Source organism: Mixophyes fleayi, chromosome 6, assembly GCF_038048845.1.
Source record: "Mixophyes fleayi isolate aMixFle1 chromosome 6, aMixFle1.hap1, whole genome shotgun sequence".
NCBI lineage: Eukaryota > Metazoa > Chordata > Amphibia > Anura > Limnodynastidae > Mixophyes > Mixophyes fleayi.
This window is the reverse complement of record NC_134407.1, coordinates 201,015,215-201,032,777: the sequence shown is the minus strand read 5'-3', so window position 1 is coordinate 201,032,777 and position 17,563 is coordinate 201,015,215. Positions and strand designations below refer to the sequence as shown.

Genomic DNA, 17,563 nt, shown 5'->3' with positions numbered 1-17,563 from the left:
CTATTATATAAATTGTTATTTTTGGTTCTTTTACATAAAGCAACTGCTGATTTAAGAAGAGTCCCAGCTAGGTAACAACACATCTAATATACAAGTCATTTCGCACTTGGAAATATTCCTGTATATCCCACCAAAGTCACAAAACCCCTACAGGATGCAGGGCTTTGTACAGTGTGTGAAGTCCAGTGTTATATGGACATCTTGTCATGTTTCGATGGATCTTCTTAATGAGCTCAGGCATGAAAATCTGTTAAAACAATGCTGAAAGGACGGCTACACATGAAAAATTTACAGACGGAGGAAGGATAAAAGCAGCTTGGATGGTTATCGTTCTGGATCGACAACAAGTTACAGAGGATGCCATCAAACAACAGGCGCTCGTTGGATAATTCATCTCATAGCAACTTCCAAGGTCCTTCAATAACGCCTCGTTTGGGTTGGAAGGGAGAAATTCTTCAGAGAGAGCGGAGAATGGAAGGAAGCCTTATAAATATTCAGATGTGTCTCTGCTATTATCAGAGAAGAAAACGCTCTGTTTAATCAATACATATTAGAAATCAGAGCTGGCTAGGCGAGGGGAACTAGTTGTACATACCAAGGAGAGCATAGAGAATTATTAAACTTTATTTTCTTAATATCTACATAGTCTGTAGCCATGTGGGAAGCCAAATTTACAGAAAAAAGATGATGAAGAAAGAAAGGATAAAATATAGAAAAGGAAGCGGTGTAAGAAGAGAGACAGTGAAGCTATAGGTGCACGGTTAGAATACAGGGGTGGAAATCATATTACTCAAATAGATCATATAGAACAATAACTACTAGAAATAGTCACAAACATTGATCAGATATTTGAGATGAGGCTGAGATCACGGTGAAATCATTTTACGTGCACAGCGGACTTCCTGTCACTAAAAGAGCCGATACACGTGATTGCAGTGGACAATTAGGTTATTTTAGACCTTCGTTCTTTCTCTCTCTCTATATACCGTATTTCCCCACGTATAAGATGCAGTATGACATTGCAGACAGAAACTCGGCCTCCCGCACTCTCGCTCTTGTCTCTTCTCCTCTCTCGGAGCTGTCAATCACGTGACCGAGAGTTCCGATGAGCGCCGAAGACTCTTCCAGTTCCTCTTCCTCCAGTTCATCAGAATCTGGCTCCGAGGTGAGTTTTATGAATGGGTTCTACTCCGATAAATCTCTGCGAGAGTAAGCTCTTGCCATCCATGGTGGGGGTAGTTTTACATAATAGGCGTTACTAGACTTGAGTCATTTTTGGGCAGTATGCTGTTTGCTTTTGACAGACCTCCGAAAGCAACATGAGTATGGGCCCCAAAATTAAGGTGCATCTTTTACATGGGTGCATCTTATAGATGGGGAAATACAGTATATAATATATATATAAATATAGCTTAAGATGTCTACGTATGGATATAACTTGGCATATGGGTCCATCAACCAAACCACATGGGGCACACTTACTATTGTCTGCCAGCGATCAGGGGTTGACAGATACCAATCAGATGATCGTGGGTTATTTTGGGCCAATGCACACAGCAAGGGCACAGGGCACAGAGTGAATCATTTACAAAAAATAGTGTATAACAGGTAAATATAAAAAAAAAAGTGGGATAACTAATAAACATTTTGGTGAACCAAAAGTACAATGACATATCAAGGGCATATTTAGAAGAAAAATAAGAGAAGGACGGCGAGATCCGGCTGTAGCCTGGCATGTAGAGTAATTGGTGCGCCCCGGCTGTCTGCTTGTTAGGGCATACCAGTTATCAGCCACGTACAGGTGTTTCCTGTGCCTGTAAAGTAATTTAGTCCAGCAGTTCCTGATTGAAAAGATTAGAACACTTCATCAAAAGCCAATGCCTGCCTTTATGGCCTGTTATTTGTTTGATGTCCAGAGAGCCACTGTAAATCAATCAGGGATATTAGATAATAGTACACATGCATCTGAGTCTCTAATCAGTCTGTTCCTGACTAAACAATGTGTGGGGGACGCTGAAACTCTTCTTACGGTTGTAAACATGCGTGTTCTCTCACGGTGGCTGATACACATGGCTTCTGGAGACATAATCATAATATATTTTTATATACATATTCCACTCTCGCCACTCAAAATAAGCTACACCACTATGCAAACCTTGGCCTTATCTGTGAGAAGTTTGTATGTTCTCCCTGTGTTTGCGTGGGTTTCCTCCGGGTGCTCCGGTTTCCTCCCACACTCCAAAAACATACTGGTAGGTTAATTGGCTGCTATCAACATTGACCCTAGTCTCTGTCTCTCTATCTGTGTATGTTGGGGAATTTAGACTGTAAGCTCCAATGGGTCAGGGACTGATGTGAGTGAGTTCTCTGTACAGCGCTGCGGAATTAGTGGCGCTATATAAATAAATGATGATGATGATTTCCCATATCCTCCATAACCCAATTCACAGCACTCGCCCTCATCTACAATGATTTAATTCATCCACACCACCTCCTTACTTAATTATTATCTCGGAATACTCTCCCTCACATCCTCGACCTCTGACCTGTGCCGCTATCTCAGATAACCATCCTCTGACTCCCGCCTACAAGACTACTATACACCTATGGAATTCTCTAATGCGCCCGATCACACTCTCCCACAGCCTTCAAATTTTTAAATATTATCTGTAATAAATTTATTATTAGCCCAAAAAATGTGTCTGTACCTTTTTTTTTTTTCTAAGGAGTTTCTGTTGATACTTGTTTTCTAGCTTTGAATCTTTTCAAAATGCAGCACTGATGGTGAAGGGCAGCCTGCAGTATCATCAAGGCATTGTGTGCAATGATTGTGAACTACATCTACCATCATGCATTGCAAGCATAAACACGCCTGCTGCCTAGTAAGTAAGGTAACACAAAACAGCCACACCATATAGCAGGTATTTGTTACTAATCATACAAAACAGAACATATCCAATAGAATCTATTGTATCAAATACTGACAGCACAGCAGAACTGTGTCATATACCCGACGACAGCAAGTAACACCACTGCCTGCACAAATACGTGTAATTTATGTTTTCGAGAGATACCATAACCCAACGCTAACACATTTATAGCAGCAGAAATGAAGGAAGAGCACAGAAGAGATAAAGCAATGTATTTAGTAATTGTTGCAGGAGAGTATGTGCAAACCAATAACAAAGCTATGAGAAGGTGAACAAAACTCTAGAAAACACATGGTGCAATGGAAAAACACTTGTCTGTATGACCAGGATCTGATTAAGGGTTCAGGCCGCTCTAGGCTAATACGCGGTAGGAACTTGTCTTTAATTTAAAAACCGTCTTGTCTTCCGTTACCATCTCCCTCTCCCAACAATTTTATGCTCTTGCGTTTTCAAAACTCAGTCCCACTTGGCTTTTAAAAGAGTCACAGCAACCAGTCACTCATTTTGTTTTTATTAAAATCAGAATTATATAACAGAAGGCGGGTGTAAACGAGCGCTACTGAGGGTGAAGATATGAAGGGGGAAAGAGGCTGTCACATCTCTGCCTGTCGCCACCCTTGTCTCTCCTGCTCCCTTATCCACAAGCGCCCTCCCAAGGCTGACTCATTGTTTTCAGTCTTTGCCATTGGGAATATGTCAAGATTAAAACCTTACTACATTTTCATCCTACTTGACCTCTCCCTGTCACAATTTTTGCACCACCCCCCCAAAAAGCCTTGTGCCCTAGGCTTTAGCCTAGTCAGCCTATTGGATAATCAAGCCCTGTGTATGAATGATGACATGATTAAAAATACTCTGGATTAAAAAAACACTGAAGAACACAAATCAAAGATAATTGTAGACGTTTAATTACTCTAACACCTCCCTTTCAGTTCTACGGTCTCAGTTTATTTATTGATGACGGAATTTACCAACACAGTATTTGGTATATTAAAGGGATAGAAAATGAAGGATCAGGCGTTTGATACGGGGCAGTAAATTCAATCCAGTAATGCCCTCTCCCATGTCACACACCTGCTAAATATTTGTCTTAAATTCCCATCGGAAGATAACACAAAGCAGATGGTTTCTCGGTAACAGAAATATCTGTGTAGGAGGGATATTCCTCACAGACGTACATGGCCATGTTAAACCCCTGTGCATAGCAGGAACGGGATCTGGGACAAAGCTCTGGAGGGCAGCTAAGAATATTAAAGGATTATTTCAGAGGACGTAGAACTGACAAAAAGAAGAGTAGATGTTGAAGTGGGCAGTATAGTGCCACAGTGGTCAGCATTGTTGGCTGCCAGTACTTGGGCATTGGGTCTCATGCCAACCAGGGCCCTATCTGTGTGGAGTTTGTATGTTCTCCCCAAGTGTGTGTGGGTTTCCTCCCACATGCTAAAAACATACTGGCAGGCTAACTGGCTTCTCATGAGATTATCCTTAGTGTGTATGTGTGTGTCTGCGGATATAGATTGTAAGCTCCGCTGGGAAGAGACTGATATGAATGGTTAAATATTCTCTGTATGTAGCTGCTATACAAATTACTGCTGTTAATAATAATAAGTGACAAAGGAGAGACATAATTCAATCTTCTGACCAGTTCAAAGGAGAAGCAAGTGAGACGATCAGACATATACCCTGAACGGAGCGCGTGTGTTGGGGGACTGCTCCAAGTGGTGAGGAGTTCTGTGCCTACACAGCTTCAGGAGCACCACACAATACACACTCAGTATCTGCGCCGCACAATACACACTCAGTATCTCCTTGATGTGAACGGGAGGAAGGAAAGGACACAAATATGGGAAGTTACTAGGTAATAAAGATATAAATGAAAGGCTCCTTCCTTGTCCTTTGATCTGCCTTACAACACACTGACTCAGCACGGGTGATATTGTCCCCGAGAACCATAAGGGAGGATGTGACTAATCTCACAGGGCGGATGGATGGACACATTCGTGCTGTGCTACCACCTTTTACTCCTCTGTGTTAAACATTTACAGTATATGAAGATCTTATCCTCCAAATACATGTAATATCTCCAAAAACCTTCATAAAACAGCAGATAATGCACCCATTGGGGCTAACAGACTGCTAGCTGGTTGGACAGTACCAGTACAAAAAAGATAGGAACTACCTTTAGCAAGAACTAAGACGCGACTGCGGAACAGACAGCGATACCTTTCAATGGGCAATCCATCAGACTACCAATGTTTACGAGTGTAAAGTTTACGCTGATTCCAAAAGGTTACGTTTACAGTTTGCCACAGAAACTCACAATGTGGTAGTAGACGGAAGCGACTCGCAGAAGGCTTTGAGTGTGCACTCATCCTAAAGGAGCAAGTCTGTACTAAGTGAGAAAGAGGGAGTTGAGCTGACAGACACAAGATGTCCCATTCGCCTGCACTCAGTAACAAGCCATTAGTCTGGCACTGCACAAGAAATTCACAGCTCAGGATTGTAAACTGGACGATGGTTTAAGGATAAATGTTTCTGTTATGTTTTACGACAATACACTGAAGCAGCTCTCTGTGCTGCAGCTCTTTGATGTGTCCATGTTAAGAGCAGTGTTCCAACTTGTATAGATTTCTGGCAGAGCGAGGGGTGCACAGGCCAAATATACAATGTTGTTTATAAAAACTGACCCTCTACACCGCAGCTGCTAGTAAAGCTGAACAGCAATGGGGAGGGGGGGGGGGGGGGGGGGGGGCTCTAACGCCTTAACCCCTCCACTGCCGGGGGGCACAAACACATGAGCAGATTAAGCGTAAAACTTCAGAGATTCTCTCATGAAACAATTTAAGTGTGTTTTACAGCTCAACTGATTCCTGTTTCTCTTTGTCCACCTAACAAACAGATCCCACCTACTTGTTATGTGATGTGATGTAATGTTTGTCAGTATGAGAATAACCGCATAGACAACTTCTGAGTACATACGAACAGCCAGACAAATAAAACCAGCTCGGTAGCCTATCCATAACTTTGTCACAATACACTTCAATTTATTTTCCCATAAATCCATTCCACTCTGCTGGATAATTAATAATCTACTCTCTTTCGATAATTCCACTGCGTGTAAATCATCATTTAAGCAATATAAAAGGTATAAGATTGCTCCTGTTATCCAGGAAGTATCAAATTGAAAAGAAGTATATAAAGGCAGCTTCTCAGTAATAATGCCATAAATGCAGACATGATACCAGAACGCTTCCATTAATAGTCACTGTGAAGAGCACTGCTAAACCATTGACTATAGAGAATGCCAGGGCACAATGTTGGGAAAGATTGGGATAACGTTTAAATATAATCTATCATATTTATTTCAGCCATAGTGCTCCAAATTACAGAAAAAAACATCTAGAAATCCCTCAGTCCCAGATATTCTGGACAAAGTATCTCATACTTGAGTTAGTGTGTGCAATAAATATATATATATATATATATACATACATACATACAAGTTAACCCGTGCATGATACTCATGCATTCTAGTCAAATCAAGCTACTTAAGGTGTTAAAAAGGTTCTTGTCATGCATTTGGGCCATAGCCCAGGCCTCAACCACCAACCACTCCCCACTGTCACCCCCGGCAACCACCAACCACTCCCCACTGTCACCCCCGGCAACCACCAACCACTCCCCACTGTCACCCCCGGCAACCACCAACCACTCCCAACTGTCACTTCTCCTTCAAGAAATATATATATATTTTTTTTAAATCTTTATAAACACTTTTAGCAATTAACAAATTAAATTAACAAATTAAAAACATCTTAGTATACCAAATTTCAGCCCTTTCTGAATTTTTTTTCCCACACACACTAAGAATCTAGTAGGTCAGTGTATAACTCCGCCCAGCAGGTGGCGCTGCAGCTTGGTTTTATTTTTTACACACACACACAGACAGACTAACACACGCCACTAAGCATTTATATTATAGATATATATTATATATATATATATTATATATCTATATCTCTATAAAAGCTCTATATTATATGATATATCTATAGAAACACTACAATGTCACAGAAACATATGTTCTAATTACAGCTCATCTCAATCCACCATTTAGGGATATACACTTTATATTGCCTTTGCATACTGACATACATGTTCAGTAAAATAGATTGTAGACAGAGAACCTCATATCTGTGTACATTTACAAGCCTGTCATCCAGGGGAACTTGCCAGAGGGGGTGGGAGTACATTTCAGGGTACATCAAAGAAGGTGCCACCACGTCTTCTACTCCCAGGTGCAACATCTCAGCAACTTCTTCATGAACATTTACCTAAAATACCACCTCATAGGACAGCACCACCCTGGTGGCCACCCTTGGTAAAGGGATCTCACAACAGTAAGAGGCAGACGTAACTGTGTACCTTTCTCTCCCAGCAACGCTCCAGGTTCAGTTTTTCCTTCTGCAATTTGTTTTGTTCTTCCTGAAAGAGAGCGGCTGCTGTTAGCTGAAACACTTGTACATAATAATATTATAATAATAGTAATAAAACACGATGACACCCATTTCTGCTTTTCCATAGCAATGAATGTGTCCGTGCGCAGTGTATACACATCATCCTAAGCAACCAGGGCAATCTCTAAGAGGTGGACGTCTCCTTCTAATACGGCTATCTTTCTAAGGTATTATTCTCTACTACTATGTGGAATCTAACATACAGTATATTTTATGACACTGTCTGACCTATCCGCCGGTTGTAGATGATCAGTAACTTTGTGTGTGATACAACTATAAATCCCTCAGCTGGAGAATTCCATAGAGGTAGACGGGCATCCACTTACCCTCATCTCCTGCTGCAATTGATGCTCACGCTCCTGTCCTTGTTGCTTCGTTCGGGAGAGGGTCTCCTCCAGCTCCTCTATAAGCGCAGAGGCCTGTGGAGACACCGACGGACCAGAGGGGAGGTCATTGTACATAAAATGAGCTATATACAGGCCTATCGCAGGATCTGCCTAAACTTCTAATAAAGCTTATCTGGATAAAGTTTTTTTTCCCTAGGAAACATTATTTTCTGAGTCTATGTACAAGAGAGGGGGCAGACCCATTCAACAACTTTTTAGTTTAAAAAGAAAGAATGCTCCTGCCATATGTAAATTGGAGGGAGGAGCCTGATTCAGAAGCATTCTAGTACTAAGAAAAAGATGGCCCTTGACATTGTATGTAAATGAGGCAGATTCAGCAAACAATCTAGCAGTGTAAAAATAAAGTTGTCTCCTCCCTCTCATTTACATACAGTGTCAGTAGCCAGATTATAGAATATTCTAGTTGTGTGAAAATAAAGATGACTCCTGACATTAGTCTGAGAGGTAAATGCAGATACCACTGTATCAGTAGCTTTCTGTAATTAACAAACCTCTGCAGAGCACATACCTTGGCTGCAGACAGAGCGTTCTGCTGAGTTATGAAGTTGACATCAGAATCATACTTGCTCTGCAGCTGCTGAACCTGCTTTTCATAGTCCAGGGTTAAGCGATCTCTGTCCTTCTGTAATGAAGCGAATCTGGAAGAACCAGTATTTGATTACATTTTGCACAGAAATGGTGATATCTGAAATCTCAATGAACCAGCAGTTCATAAAAAGCCCCAAGATATTAAACAAAGCATAATAAAGTTTAAAACTTATTAAAAAACAAGCTGCACACAATTATTTAAAAATAGAACATAAAGGTGATACTAGTTACAACAGAATATTGCTCTACCTTCCTGCATCCAGACTGCGCTGTAATAAATGCTCGCTCGCGGGCTGGTTTCTTCCATACCTCAAACCTCTTCTGCTGTGATGTCTGGTGGAAGATGGCCCAGGAGAGAGCATAGTGCATATAGAGTGAGCTTTATTAAATGCTCACTCCCAGGCCAGCTTCCTCCATACCTCACACCTCCTCTGTTGTAGTGCTATGAGGGCTGGAGGATGATGACCCAGGAGAGAGCATAAAGCATATAGAGCAAGCTTTATTAAATGGTCACTCTCAGGCCACCTTCCTCCATACCTCACACCTCCTCTGCTGTCGTGCTATGAGGGCTGGAGGAGGAAGGCCCAGGAGAGAGCATAGCGCATATAGAGCGAGCTTTATTAAATGCTCACTCTCAGGCCAGCTTCCACCATACCTCACACCTCCTCTGCTGTCCTGCTATGAGGGCTGGAGGAGGAAGGCCCAGGAGAGAGCATAGCGCATATAGAGCGAGCTTTATTAAATGGTCACTCTCAGGCCAGCTTCCACCATACCTCACACCTCCTCTGCTGTCCTGCTATGAGGGCTGGAGGAGGATGGCCCAGGAGAGAGCATAGAGCATAGTGAGCAAGATTTAATAAATACTCCCAGGCCAGCTTCCTCCATACTGCGCAGCTCTCTTGCTGTGATGTCTGGATGAAGATTAATATTATTATTATCATTTATTTGTTAGGCGCCACAAGGTATCCGCAGCGCCGCACACAGCACTGTGATGGCCCAGGAGAGAGCATAGCGCATAGAGAGTGAGCTTTATTAAATACTCCCTCTCCATACCTCACACCTCTGGAAAAGACAACCCAGGGGGAAATACAGCACTTAGTGATCCACTTGTGTTAAATGCTCACTCTTGGGTTAGTTTTCTCCATACCTGGCATTCCTCTTCTCCTGTACTGTCTGGGGGAGATGGCCAAGGGAGAGGCACAGAGCATAGACAATACAGTGTACTACATGCTCCTGGGTGAGCATAGTCATGGAGGAGCCATTAGTTTTTTTCTAACTACATATACATTTTAAACCTGGGGATGTGCATTAACAAGAAAAGTGTTGTGTCCCTTTAACTAAGACCTAACGCAGGCACCACTCTCCACACCTTGCATGTAACTGCTGTAGCTCACTGCGAGCTGCCTGGTAGGATGCCTCCACCTCAGCCTTCTCCTGAGACAGCCTCTGACGCTGTAGATTGCTGCACTCGGCCTCCACAGTCAGCTGCTGAACCCGGGCTTCCAGCTCCTTCACAGTCTGTGCCTGTAGGACAGAATATCATGGATGTCACTCACTACAGTGAGATATAATGTCCGCAGAGTCTGGGCATGGTGGTTTTATTGCACCTCGTTTTTTTATCTGCACTTGAGAAATTAAAGTGCACTGGCTGCAAACACAGGAGACAGATATTTTTTTGGCTGAGCAGATATTCATGAGAATAGCCTCATTGATGTAACTGGTTTTCAGTAAACGGATTGGCTGCATTCTCATTATTATTGACTCCGCCCAAAAAACATCTGCTACCAATGTCTCTGGATAACATTATTATCCTGATAGCGGAAAAACAGGGATCATAATTCCCCTCGAATATGACCAACATGTGCTTGGGTGATTCAATACCCCAGAATGCCGTTACCCCAATACCACAGAGCACCTTTACCCCAATACTCCAGAGTGCCGTTACCCCAATACCACAGAATAGCGTTACCCCAATACCCCAGAATGACGTTACTCCAATACTCCAGAATGCCGTTACCCCAATACCCCAGAATTCCGTTACCCCAATATCCCAGAATGCAGTTACCCCAATACCCCAAAATGTAGTTATCTCAGCCACAAACATCTTCCCTGCACATTTAGCTCTGATTGTCTCCTTTAAAACAAGGTAAGTGATGGTGGTGGCAGTAAATAAAGCTGGAGGGTGGGGCGGTCACAACTTGTGGCAAGGGTATGGGTGGACGGACACAATGCAGGAGTGCGGTGGGACGGACAGGCCATCACCGCATGCGGTTTGGGGTGGGTCGGGCGGGCACCACTTGTGGTATGGGATGGGCACCAAGTGCCATATCAGGTGGAATGATGTGGGGGGAGGTAGAGGGCAGTAAGGTAAAAAATAATCACAAACATTCATTTTTATTTACTTATTTTGCCGTTAATTTTAGATCCTAATAAATTATATGTATTATTTATACATTAGTGCACAAATGTTTTTATTTACCCTCAGTGCTTTCTTCTTTGTCCTTTTGGTTTGAGGTTAGCAGTAACCTTATCTGGGAAGCAGCCAGTGTGGGTCACACTCCAACCACTTTGTACTGGTTATTTCTTTAATAATAGGTTTGTCAGTGTCTAAGTCTCTTACATTCAAAGCGCCTTTTTCCAGCACCAGATTATTATTTTTTTCTCTACATATGAAAACCTTTCTCACATTATTCAGATTAATAATCAAAATAAATTAAAGTCATAACTCACAAAAATGATGACAAGCTGCTTACATTGGAAATAGGGGTTAAGGTCTAGGGCTTGAGTCCGAGTGTTAGTCCATTTGAAGTTTCGATAAATTACATCAAGTCTAAGGGGTAGAGTTATCAAACTTTCTAAAACGGAAAAGTAACCATTGTAATCAATCAGATTCTAGCTATAATTTATTTAGAATGTACTAAATAAATGATAGCTAGAATCTGATTGGTTGCTATGGGCAACACCTCCACTTTTGCTTTTTAGAAGGTTTGATAAATCTACCCCTAAGTGTTCCAGACAACAAACTTGATTGAAGGTCTATTTGGGCAGGGAGCGTAGTCAAAGGTGCATGAAGTCAGCTGTATTTAACGGTGATCGACAAAGAGCACTATATATAGGGAGGGTGATAGATGTGAAAGCAGTACATGAGAATGAAACTTAGCAGGGTGGCTTAGTGGTTAGTACAGTGTTGGCTAACCTGTGACGCTCCAGGTGTTGTGAAACTACAAGTCCCAGCAAGCTTTGCCAATATATAGCAGCTTATTGCTGGAAGGGTATGCTGGGACTTGTAGTTTCACAACACCTGGAGTGTCACAGGTTAGCCAACACTGGGTTAGTACTTCTGTCATGAGTTCAATTCCCAACTATGGATTTATATATGTGTGTATGTGTTATGGAATTTAGGCTGTAAGCTCCAATGGGGCAGGGACTGATGCGAGTTCCCTGTACAGCGCTGCGGAATCAGTGGCGCTTTACAAATAGCTGATGACCTCTACTCAGAAACAGATACCTGCCCAATCTTCAGCTTTTTTACATATTTTTATAGACTTGTAACACTAACACCGTCAACTGAAATAAAGGATATTTATATTATTCTTGCAGTTAAATGCGTTCTGCACACAATGATCAGGATGGAATGATTAGCACTGTGTTGTGTATGTACTCTGCATTCCGCAATGATGCATTTCGGGGACCTGATTTGTAATTGCTGTTTAGCTCTGTGATCTTCAAAGAGCCCCCTCCCCGTGGCATTCCTATCTGTCTGCTGTGCGCTTCCTTTGTGAGGCCAGCAGATAAATTGAGGCACGAGCATTATCACAGCTATCTGGAAGTACGTCGCGATTCCTCGTCGCTGAAGAGATAACGGCTCGCGCAGAGAATAAAAAATAAAGTTATTGTCAATAGATGAACCCGAAAGACAAATCCTTGTCTGCCGCGCTCACAATAACCAGCACAGCGGCAGCTTCGGGAGAAGAAGAAGGGGGTGGATTGTCTGAAACCACAACAGAAGACAGAAAGTAATTTCCAGTGACAGGCTGTGCTTTCATCTCCATCCATGCCTTGAACTCTACCTTGTTTAATTATTAAATCAGGAGCTGCTCAGCAAGGCCTGTCTGCCTCTGATGGTTCCTAAATTCAATCCCGTTGACAGTGTGTGTCCAGTTTTGCTTCTGTTTGCTGTTGCCAATGACACAGTGTGAATGCTAATTTCTTAATGTTGCATTCATTAGCCAAGGAAGTGGATTGCTGGGCTGTTGCCCTGTAATGTCTTTCAAAGAACATATTCCTCCTACAAGCCGACCTATAGGTGGAGGTGCCAAGTGGTTGTACACCACCGCGCCAACGGACGTGCCCTGTTTAACGGCTCTTTATTAAAAGATGGCACGCTGTCCCTCTGCACCTGTGACTAGCGGGAAATTAGACTGAGCATGGCCGATTCCTCTGGCAGGCCACTGCTACCAGCACAAAACTACCAGGCGTGAGAGGAGGCACAATGGCATCGAAAGATTAGCCAACAGAACTGGAAGAGAGTAAAGAGGATTCTAATGGCCAAAACGCAAATCTGCAAGGGTGCAAAAAATTAGGGAATATAATGAAACGAGCGCCTCTGTAACCAGCCATGTCTGAGTTCATTTGTCATACTCTGGTCCTTGCTAAAGGTACCTACACATGTACAGCACCAGTATGTGTCCACATTTAAATGGCTGGGCTGCATGGTGACTAAGTGGTTAGCACTTCTGCCTCACAGCACTGGGGTCATGAGTTCAATTCCCGACCGTGGCCTTATCTGTGTGGAGTTTGTATGTTCTCCCCGTGTTTGCGTGGGTTTCCTCCCACACTCCAAAAACATACTGGTAGGTTAATTGGTAATGATGATGATGGGCTAGTAATGCAATGAAACCTATTCTTATTATTTATACACCCTATAATTGTTCGCCTGAATTTTTAATATATGTATTGTAACCGAACATGTTTGTTTACGCACTGTAATGTTATTATACTTCATGTCTGTTAAAAATAAAAAGTCTAAAAAAATATATATAAAAATCACTGCTAATTTTATGGTTATTAGCAGAACGCTTACTTTTAGATTTTTGTTACACTTTAAAATGTTGATAAATTGGATGACTTTTGACATTAAGTTCATTTCAGTCATTATTTCAAAACAGGACAGAAAATCACAAGTCACAGAACGATTATCTCAGAAAACCTGTTTTTGCTGAGACAATTCTCCACATGTGGCCCAACAGCATCAGTAATCCTGATCACATTCATGTGAAGAGCAATCAGATTTTTTAATTAATTATACAGGAAATTCCAGTTAATAACCACAATCTGTATTTATGACAGTATCATATGAACGCACATTAGACCCCATGAGATCTAATCATCAAACAAGTGGATCTGTTCAGTTAGGTTCAGGGTTGGATCCAGAGGGGTCCAATAGGGTGATTGTCCCTTTTAGGGACAGTCAGCTAAATGTTTAATGTTTTTGGACCTGCAGACTGCTTGTGGCCACACACAACACAGAAGTACCTGGTGGATCCTGCCTGGCCGTTCTGATGGTGTTATAAAGACAATCGGAGCAGCCGGGAGCTTCCTCTGACTGCTTGTTAGCCACCAGGTACACCTATCTTGTGCACAGATAATGGGTATGATAGTGTCAAGCCCGGTAGTACACAGATTAGTGGATGGATCGAACCATTTCTCCAATCAGAGTAGTGGGAAGGCTAGAAACTCTGACTGGTGAATAACTGGAACCATCCACCAATTAGAGTGCAGGTTGCCGTCACATGGCCTTTACAGCACGACAAGAGGGGTAAGTAGTACAATTAATTTGCCTCCACGGAGCTGGGGTCTGACACCAATAGAGGTTAGGGAGTGAGATGGGGATGGGGGGCTGCTAAACCACCCCACCTACAAGTCTAGATCTGTCCCTGGTTTGGCTGCAGGTGTACATTTACCCGCAACACAAACCCTTAGCAAAGTAAGTAACAGGAGAATTTGTATTGCAGATTCATACAAATCAATTCTGACATTAAGCCGGAGGGGGAGGCACTTGCAATAAACACCTGTAATACATAAATATGCCATAAAGAGGGCCTTTGTGACCTGGAAATTTGCAATCTCTTCCTATACAGCTGCTTCGTGACACGAGAAGACTCCCCCTATTTATATGTGGCCGTATATTGTAGTATTTTACATAGAGATCTCACTATATCAGACAAGGTTGCAGTTTAAACAGCACAGTGAAGCAGGAGGACATGTGACTCCCTAATCTGTGAGGGCCAAATGCTGGAGATACACGCACCATGTCTCCCTGTTATATTTAGTTATCTAATTAATTACAATGCAACTCTGAAGTATCTCAATGTTTGCTACATATACAGTCTTGTATCCGTATTGATTATCTATCAATATATATATATATATATATATATATACACACCTCTCCATATACCGTGTTATTTAAAAAGAAAAACCTGCACATAAATAGAAAGTTTTTTAACATATTTTATCTCCCATTGGAAGACTCTACTCCCCCTAGAGGTGACAGAAGGTTTTACAGGCTCTAATTACTTGTCTAAAACAGGCCATTTTAATGTTAAATCTGGAGGGTTACATGAGGTTCCTCAAGGATGGTGGAACTTTTAGGATTTCGGGTAAATGTAAGCACTTACGGTAGCATTTGTCTGCAACACGTAGTCGCCTTCCATTTTGAGAAGTCGTGCGTTTGTGTCGTCCAGCAGCTCCTGGATGTTCTCTGTGTGTTTCTTCTGGAGCTCAAACTTTTCCTGTTCCATGTCCGCCACCGCATTGTGGAGCTGTCAGATGTTAGAAGTACATTTCAATATAACATTCTCCATGTAGGTATTTCTTATATGCAGAAACCGGAATTGCTCTAACCCTCGATTACTGTTAACCCAGTAACATCTGCAGATTTCAAGGGAACCCCACTGCCAAATACACCAGATCTTATGGTGAGCTGTATAACTTTTCCCATGAGCTGAGCAGACGATATGATACAACTAGATGCTCTTAGGGTGGGTTAAACAATGACATCAGATATAACACAGGCTGGCTATTGTGGGAGATTATGGAGACGGTGCCCCTTCTGGAGGTAAGGCAGTCACAGAACACAAACACAAGATACTAGTTGTTATTACAAGTCACCTTTTTCTCCCACTCATTCTTCAGGGTGTCGGCGCTCTGGTCACACAACTTCTTCAGCTCCAGGATCTGGGCGTCCTTGGTCTCTCGGATGAGCTGGGACTCTCTCAGAAGGGTCTGGACTGTTGTCAGGGTGCATAATACAGAACATTTTTCAGGAAATTGACACATCATCATCAGCTATATATATAGCACCACTGATTTTGCACTGTACAGAGAACTCATTCATATCAGTCCCTGCTCCATTGGAGCTTACAGTCTAGATTCCCTAACATACACACACACACACACACATACAGACACCCAGACAGACAGACAGACAGACACCCAGACAGACAGACAGACAGACAGACACCCAGACAGACAGACACCCAGACAGACAGACACCCAGACAGACAGAGACTAGAGTCAATTTTGTTAGCAGCCAATTAACCCACTAGTATGTTTTTCGGAGTGTGGGAGGAAACCGGAGCACCTGGAGGAAACCCACGCAAACACGGGGAGGACATACAAACTCCACACAGATAAGGCCATGGTCAGGAATTGAACTCATGACCCCAGTGCTGTGAGGCAGAAGTGCTAACCGCTAAGGATAAGATCAAATCATACAGACCAAATGTCACATGGTAAGGACAGGGTGGTGGATATACACACAGATGATCATAACGAACAGCTATACCTACTGCAGAAAGGTGATCTCTAGGAAATTAAATCCCTACAACAGTCATGGGACATCCCTAACTGACCACACACAATGGATAACCTTACTCCCTGCAGTAATGTCAGCCAGTAAACCTATCAACATTGCAATATGTAAGGCCACCCTACCTTCTAATTCTAAACCAATCAAATCTTTGAAGTCTCTTTGAAAACCCACCTCTTTATTACAGCCTAGCCTACTCCCACTCATACCGCTGGTGTGTCTCCATCTCCACTCATCACAGCGCTGGTGTGTCTCCATCTCCACTCATCACAGCGCTGGTGTGTCTCCATCTCCACTCATCATACCGCTAGCATCTCCCCAACTCCACTCATCACATCGCTGGTGTGTCTCCATCTCCACTCATCATACCGCTAGCATCTCCCCAACTCCACTCATCACATCGCTGGTGTGTCTCCATCTCCACTCATCACAGCGCTGGTGTGTCTCCATCTCCACTCATCACAGCGCTGGTGTGTCTCCATCTCCACTCATCACATCGCTGGTGTGTCTCCATCTCCACTCATCACAGCGCTGCTGTGTCTGTATCTACACTCACACTAGTAGTGTGTATCTAGCTCCACTCACACTAGTAGTTGTCTCTATCTCTACTTGGAGTAACACTCACTCCTCTTCTCTCACCGGTGCCGTTTTCCCACTGGATTGGAATCTCCCACGAGCAGGGCCCTCCCTACACTTCCACACTGTCTGACTGTGAAGAGCACTATGGAACCTCACAAATCAACAACAACAATAATAATAATCATACCTTTCTTTTCAAACTTCCTGATTGTCTCCTCAGATTCATCCTGCTTGGTTCTGTACAGGGCCTTCAATTCCTCAAGCTCATTGTTTTTCCTGTCCAGAATCTGCAGAAAAACACTGCCATTATCTCCCTGTGCTATATAACAGCCCACAGGTTGGCAAATATGCTGAATTACAGAGAGGTTTATATACACCTGCATGTTACAGGATGTGTGCACAACCTGGTCAGCAGTAGAGAAAGGCTCATGTGAATATATTACTGTAACGATCTTTCTTCATACTGATGACAGGCGAAAACCATTGGGGGGCAATACACATGTATGGGGATAAAGCCATTAGAAACAAAGTGTTCAGGGTCAGTCCTCTGCATTGTCAATAACAATATCATCATAGTTTGAAGCTCCGCATGGCGGGAGAGTCATGATGACAAATACAAATCACACAGTTTAAGAATAATAATTTTACCTGTAGGCTACACCCTATGGA

General features: G+C 42.7%; 1 protein-coding gene across 6 annotated transcripts in view; it reads right to left on the bottom strand.

Annotated features, from left to right (window-relative positions):
- CEP112 (centrosomal protein 112) overlaps positions 1-17,563 on the bottom strand; it is a 231,435-nt gene that overhangs the window by 163,466 nt on the left and 50,406 nt on the right. For all 6 annotated transcript variants that reach the window (XM_075178038.1, XM_075178043.1, XM_075178040.1 and 3 more), the window contains 7 exons: positions 17,082-17,181; positions 15,616-15,734; positions 15,123-15,266; positions 9,812-9,966; positions 8,363-8,492; positions 7,774-7,866; positions 7,356-7,415 (listed from right to left, as the gene is read on the bottom strand). In XM_075178038.1, coding sequence (XP_075034139.1) covers positions 7,356-7,415; positions 7,774-7,866; positions 8,363-8,492; positions 9,812-9,966; positions 15,123-15,266; positions 15,616-15,734; positions 17,082-17,181 — 801 coding nt within the window. The remainder of the gene's footprint in view (positions 1-7,355; positions 7,416-7,773; positions 7,867-8,362; positions 8,493-9,811; positions 9,967-15,122; positions 15,267-15,615; positions 15,735-17,081; positions 17,182-17,563) is intronic.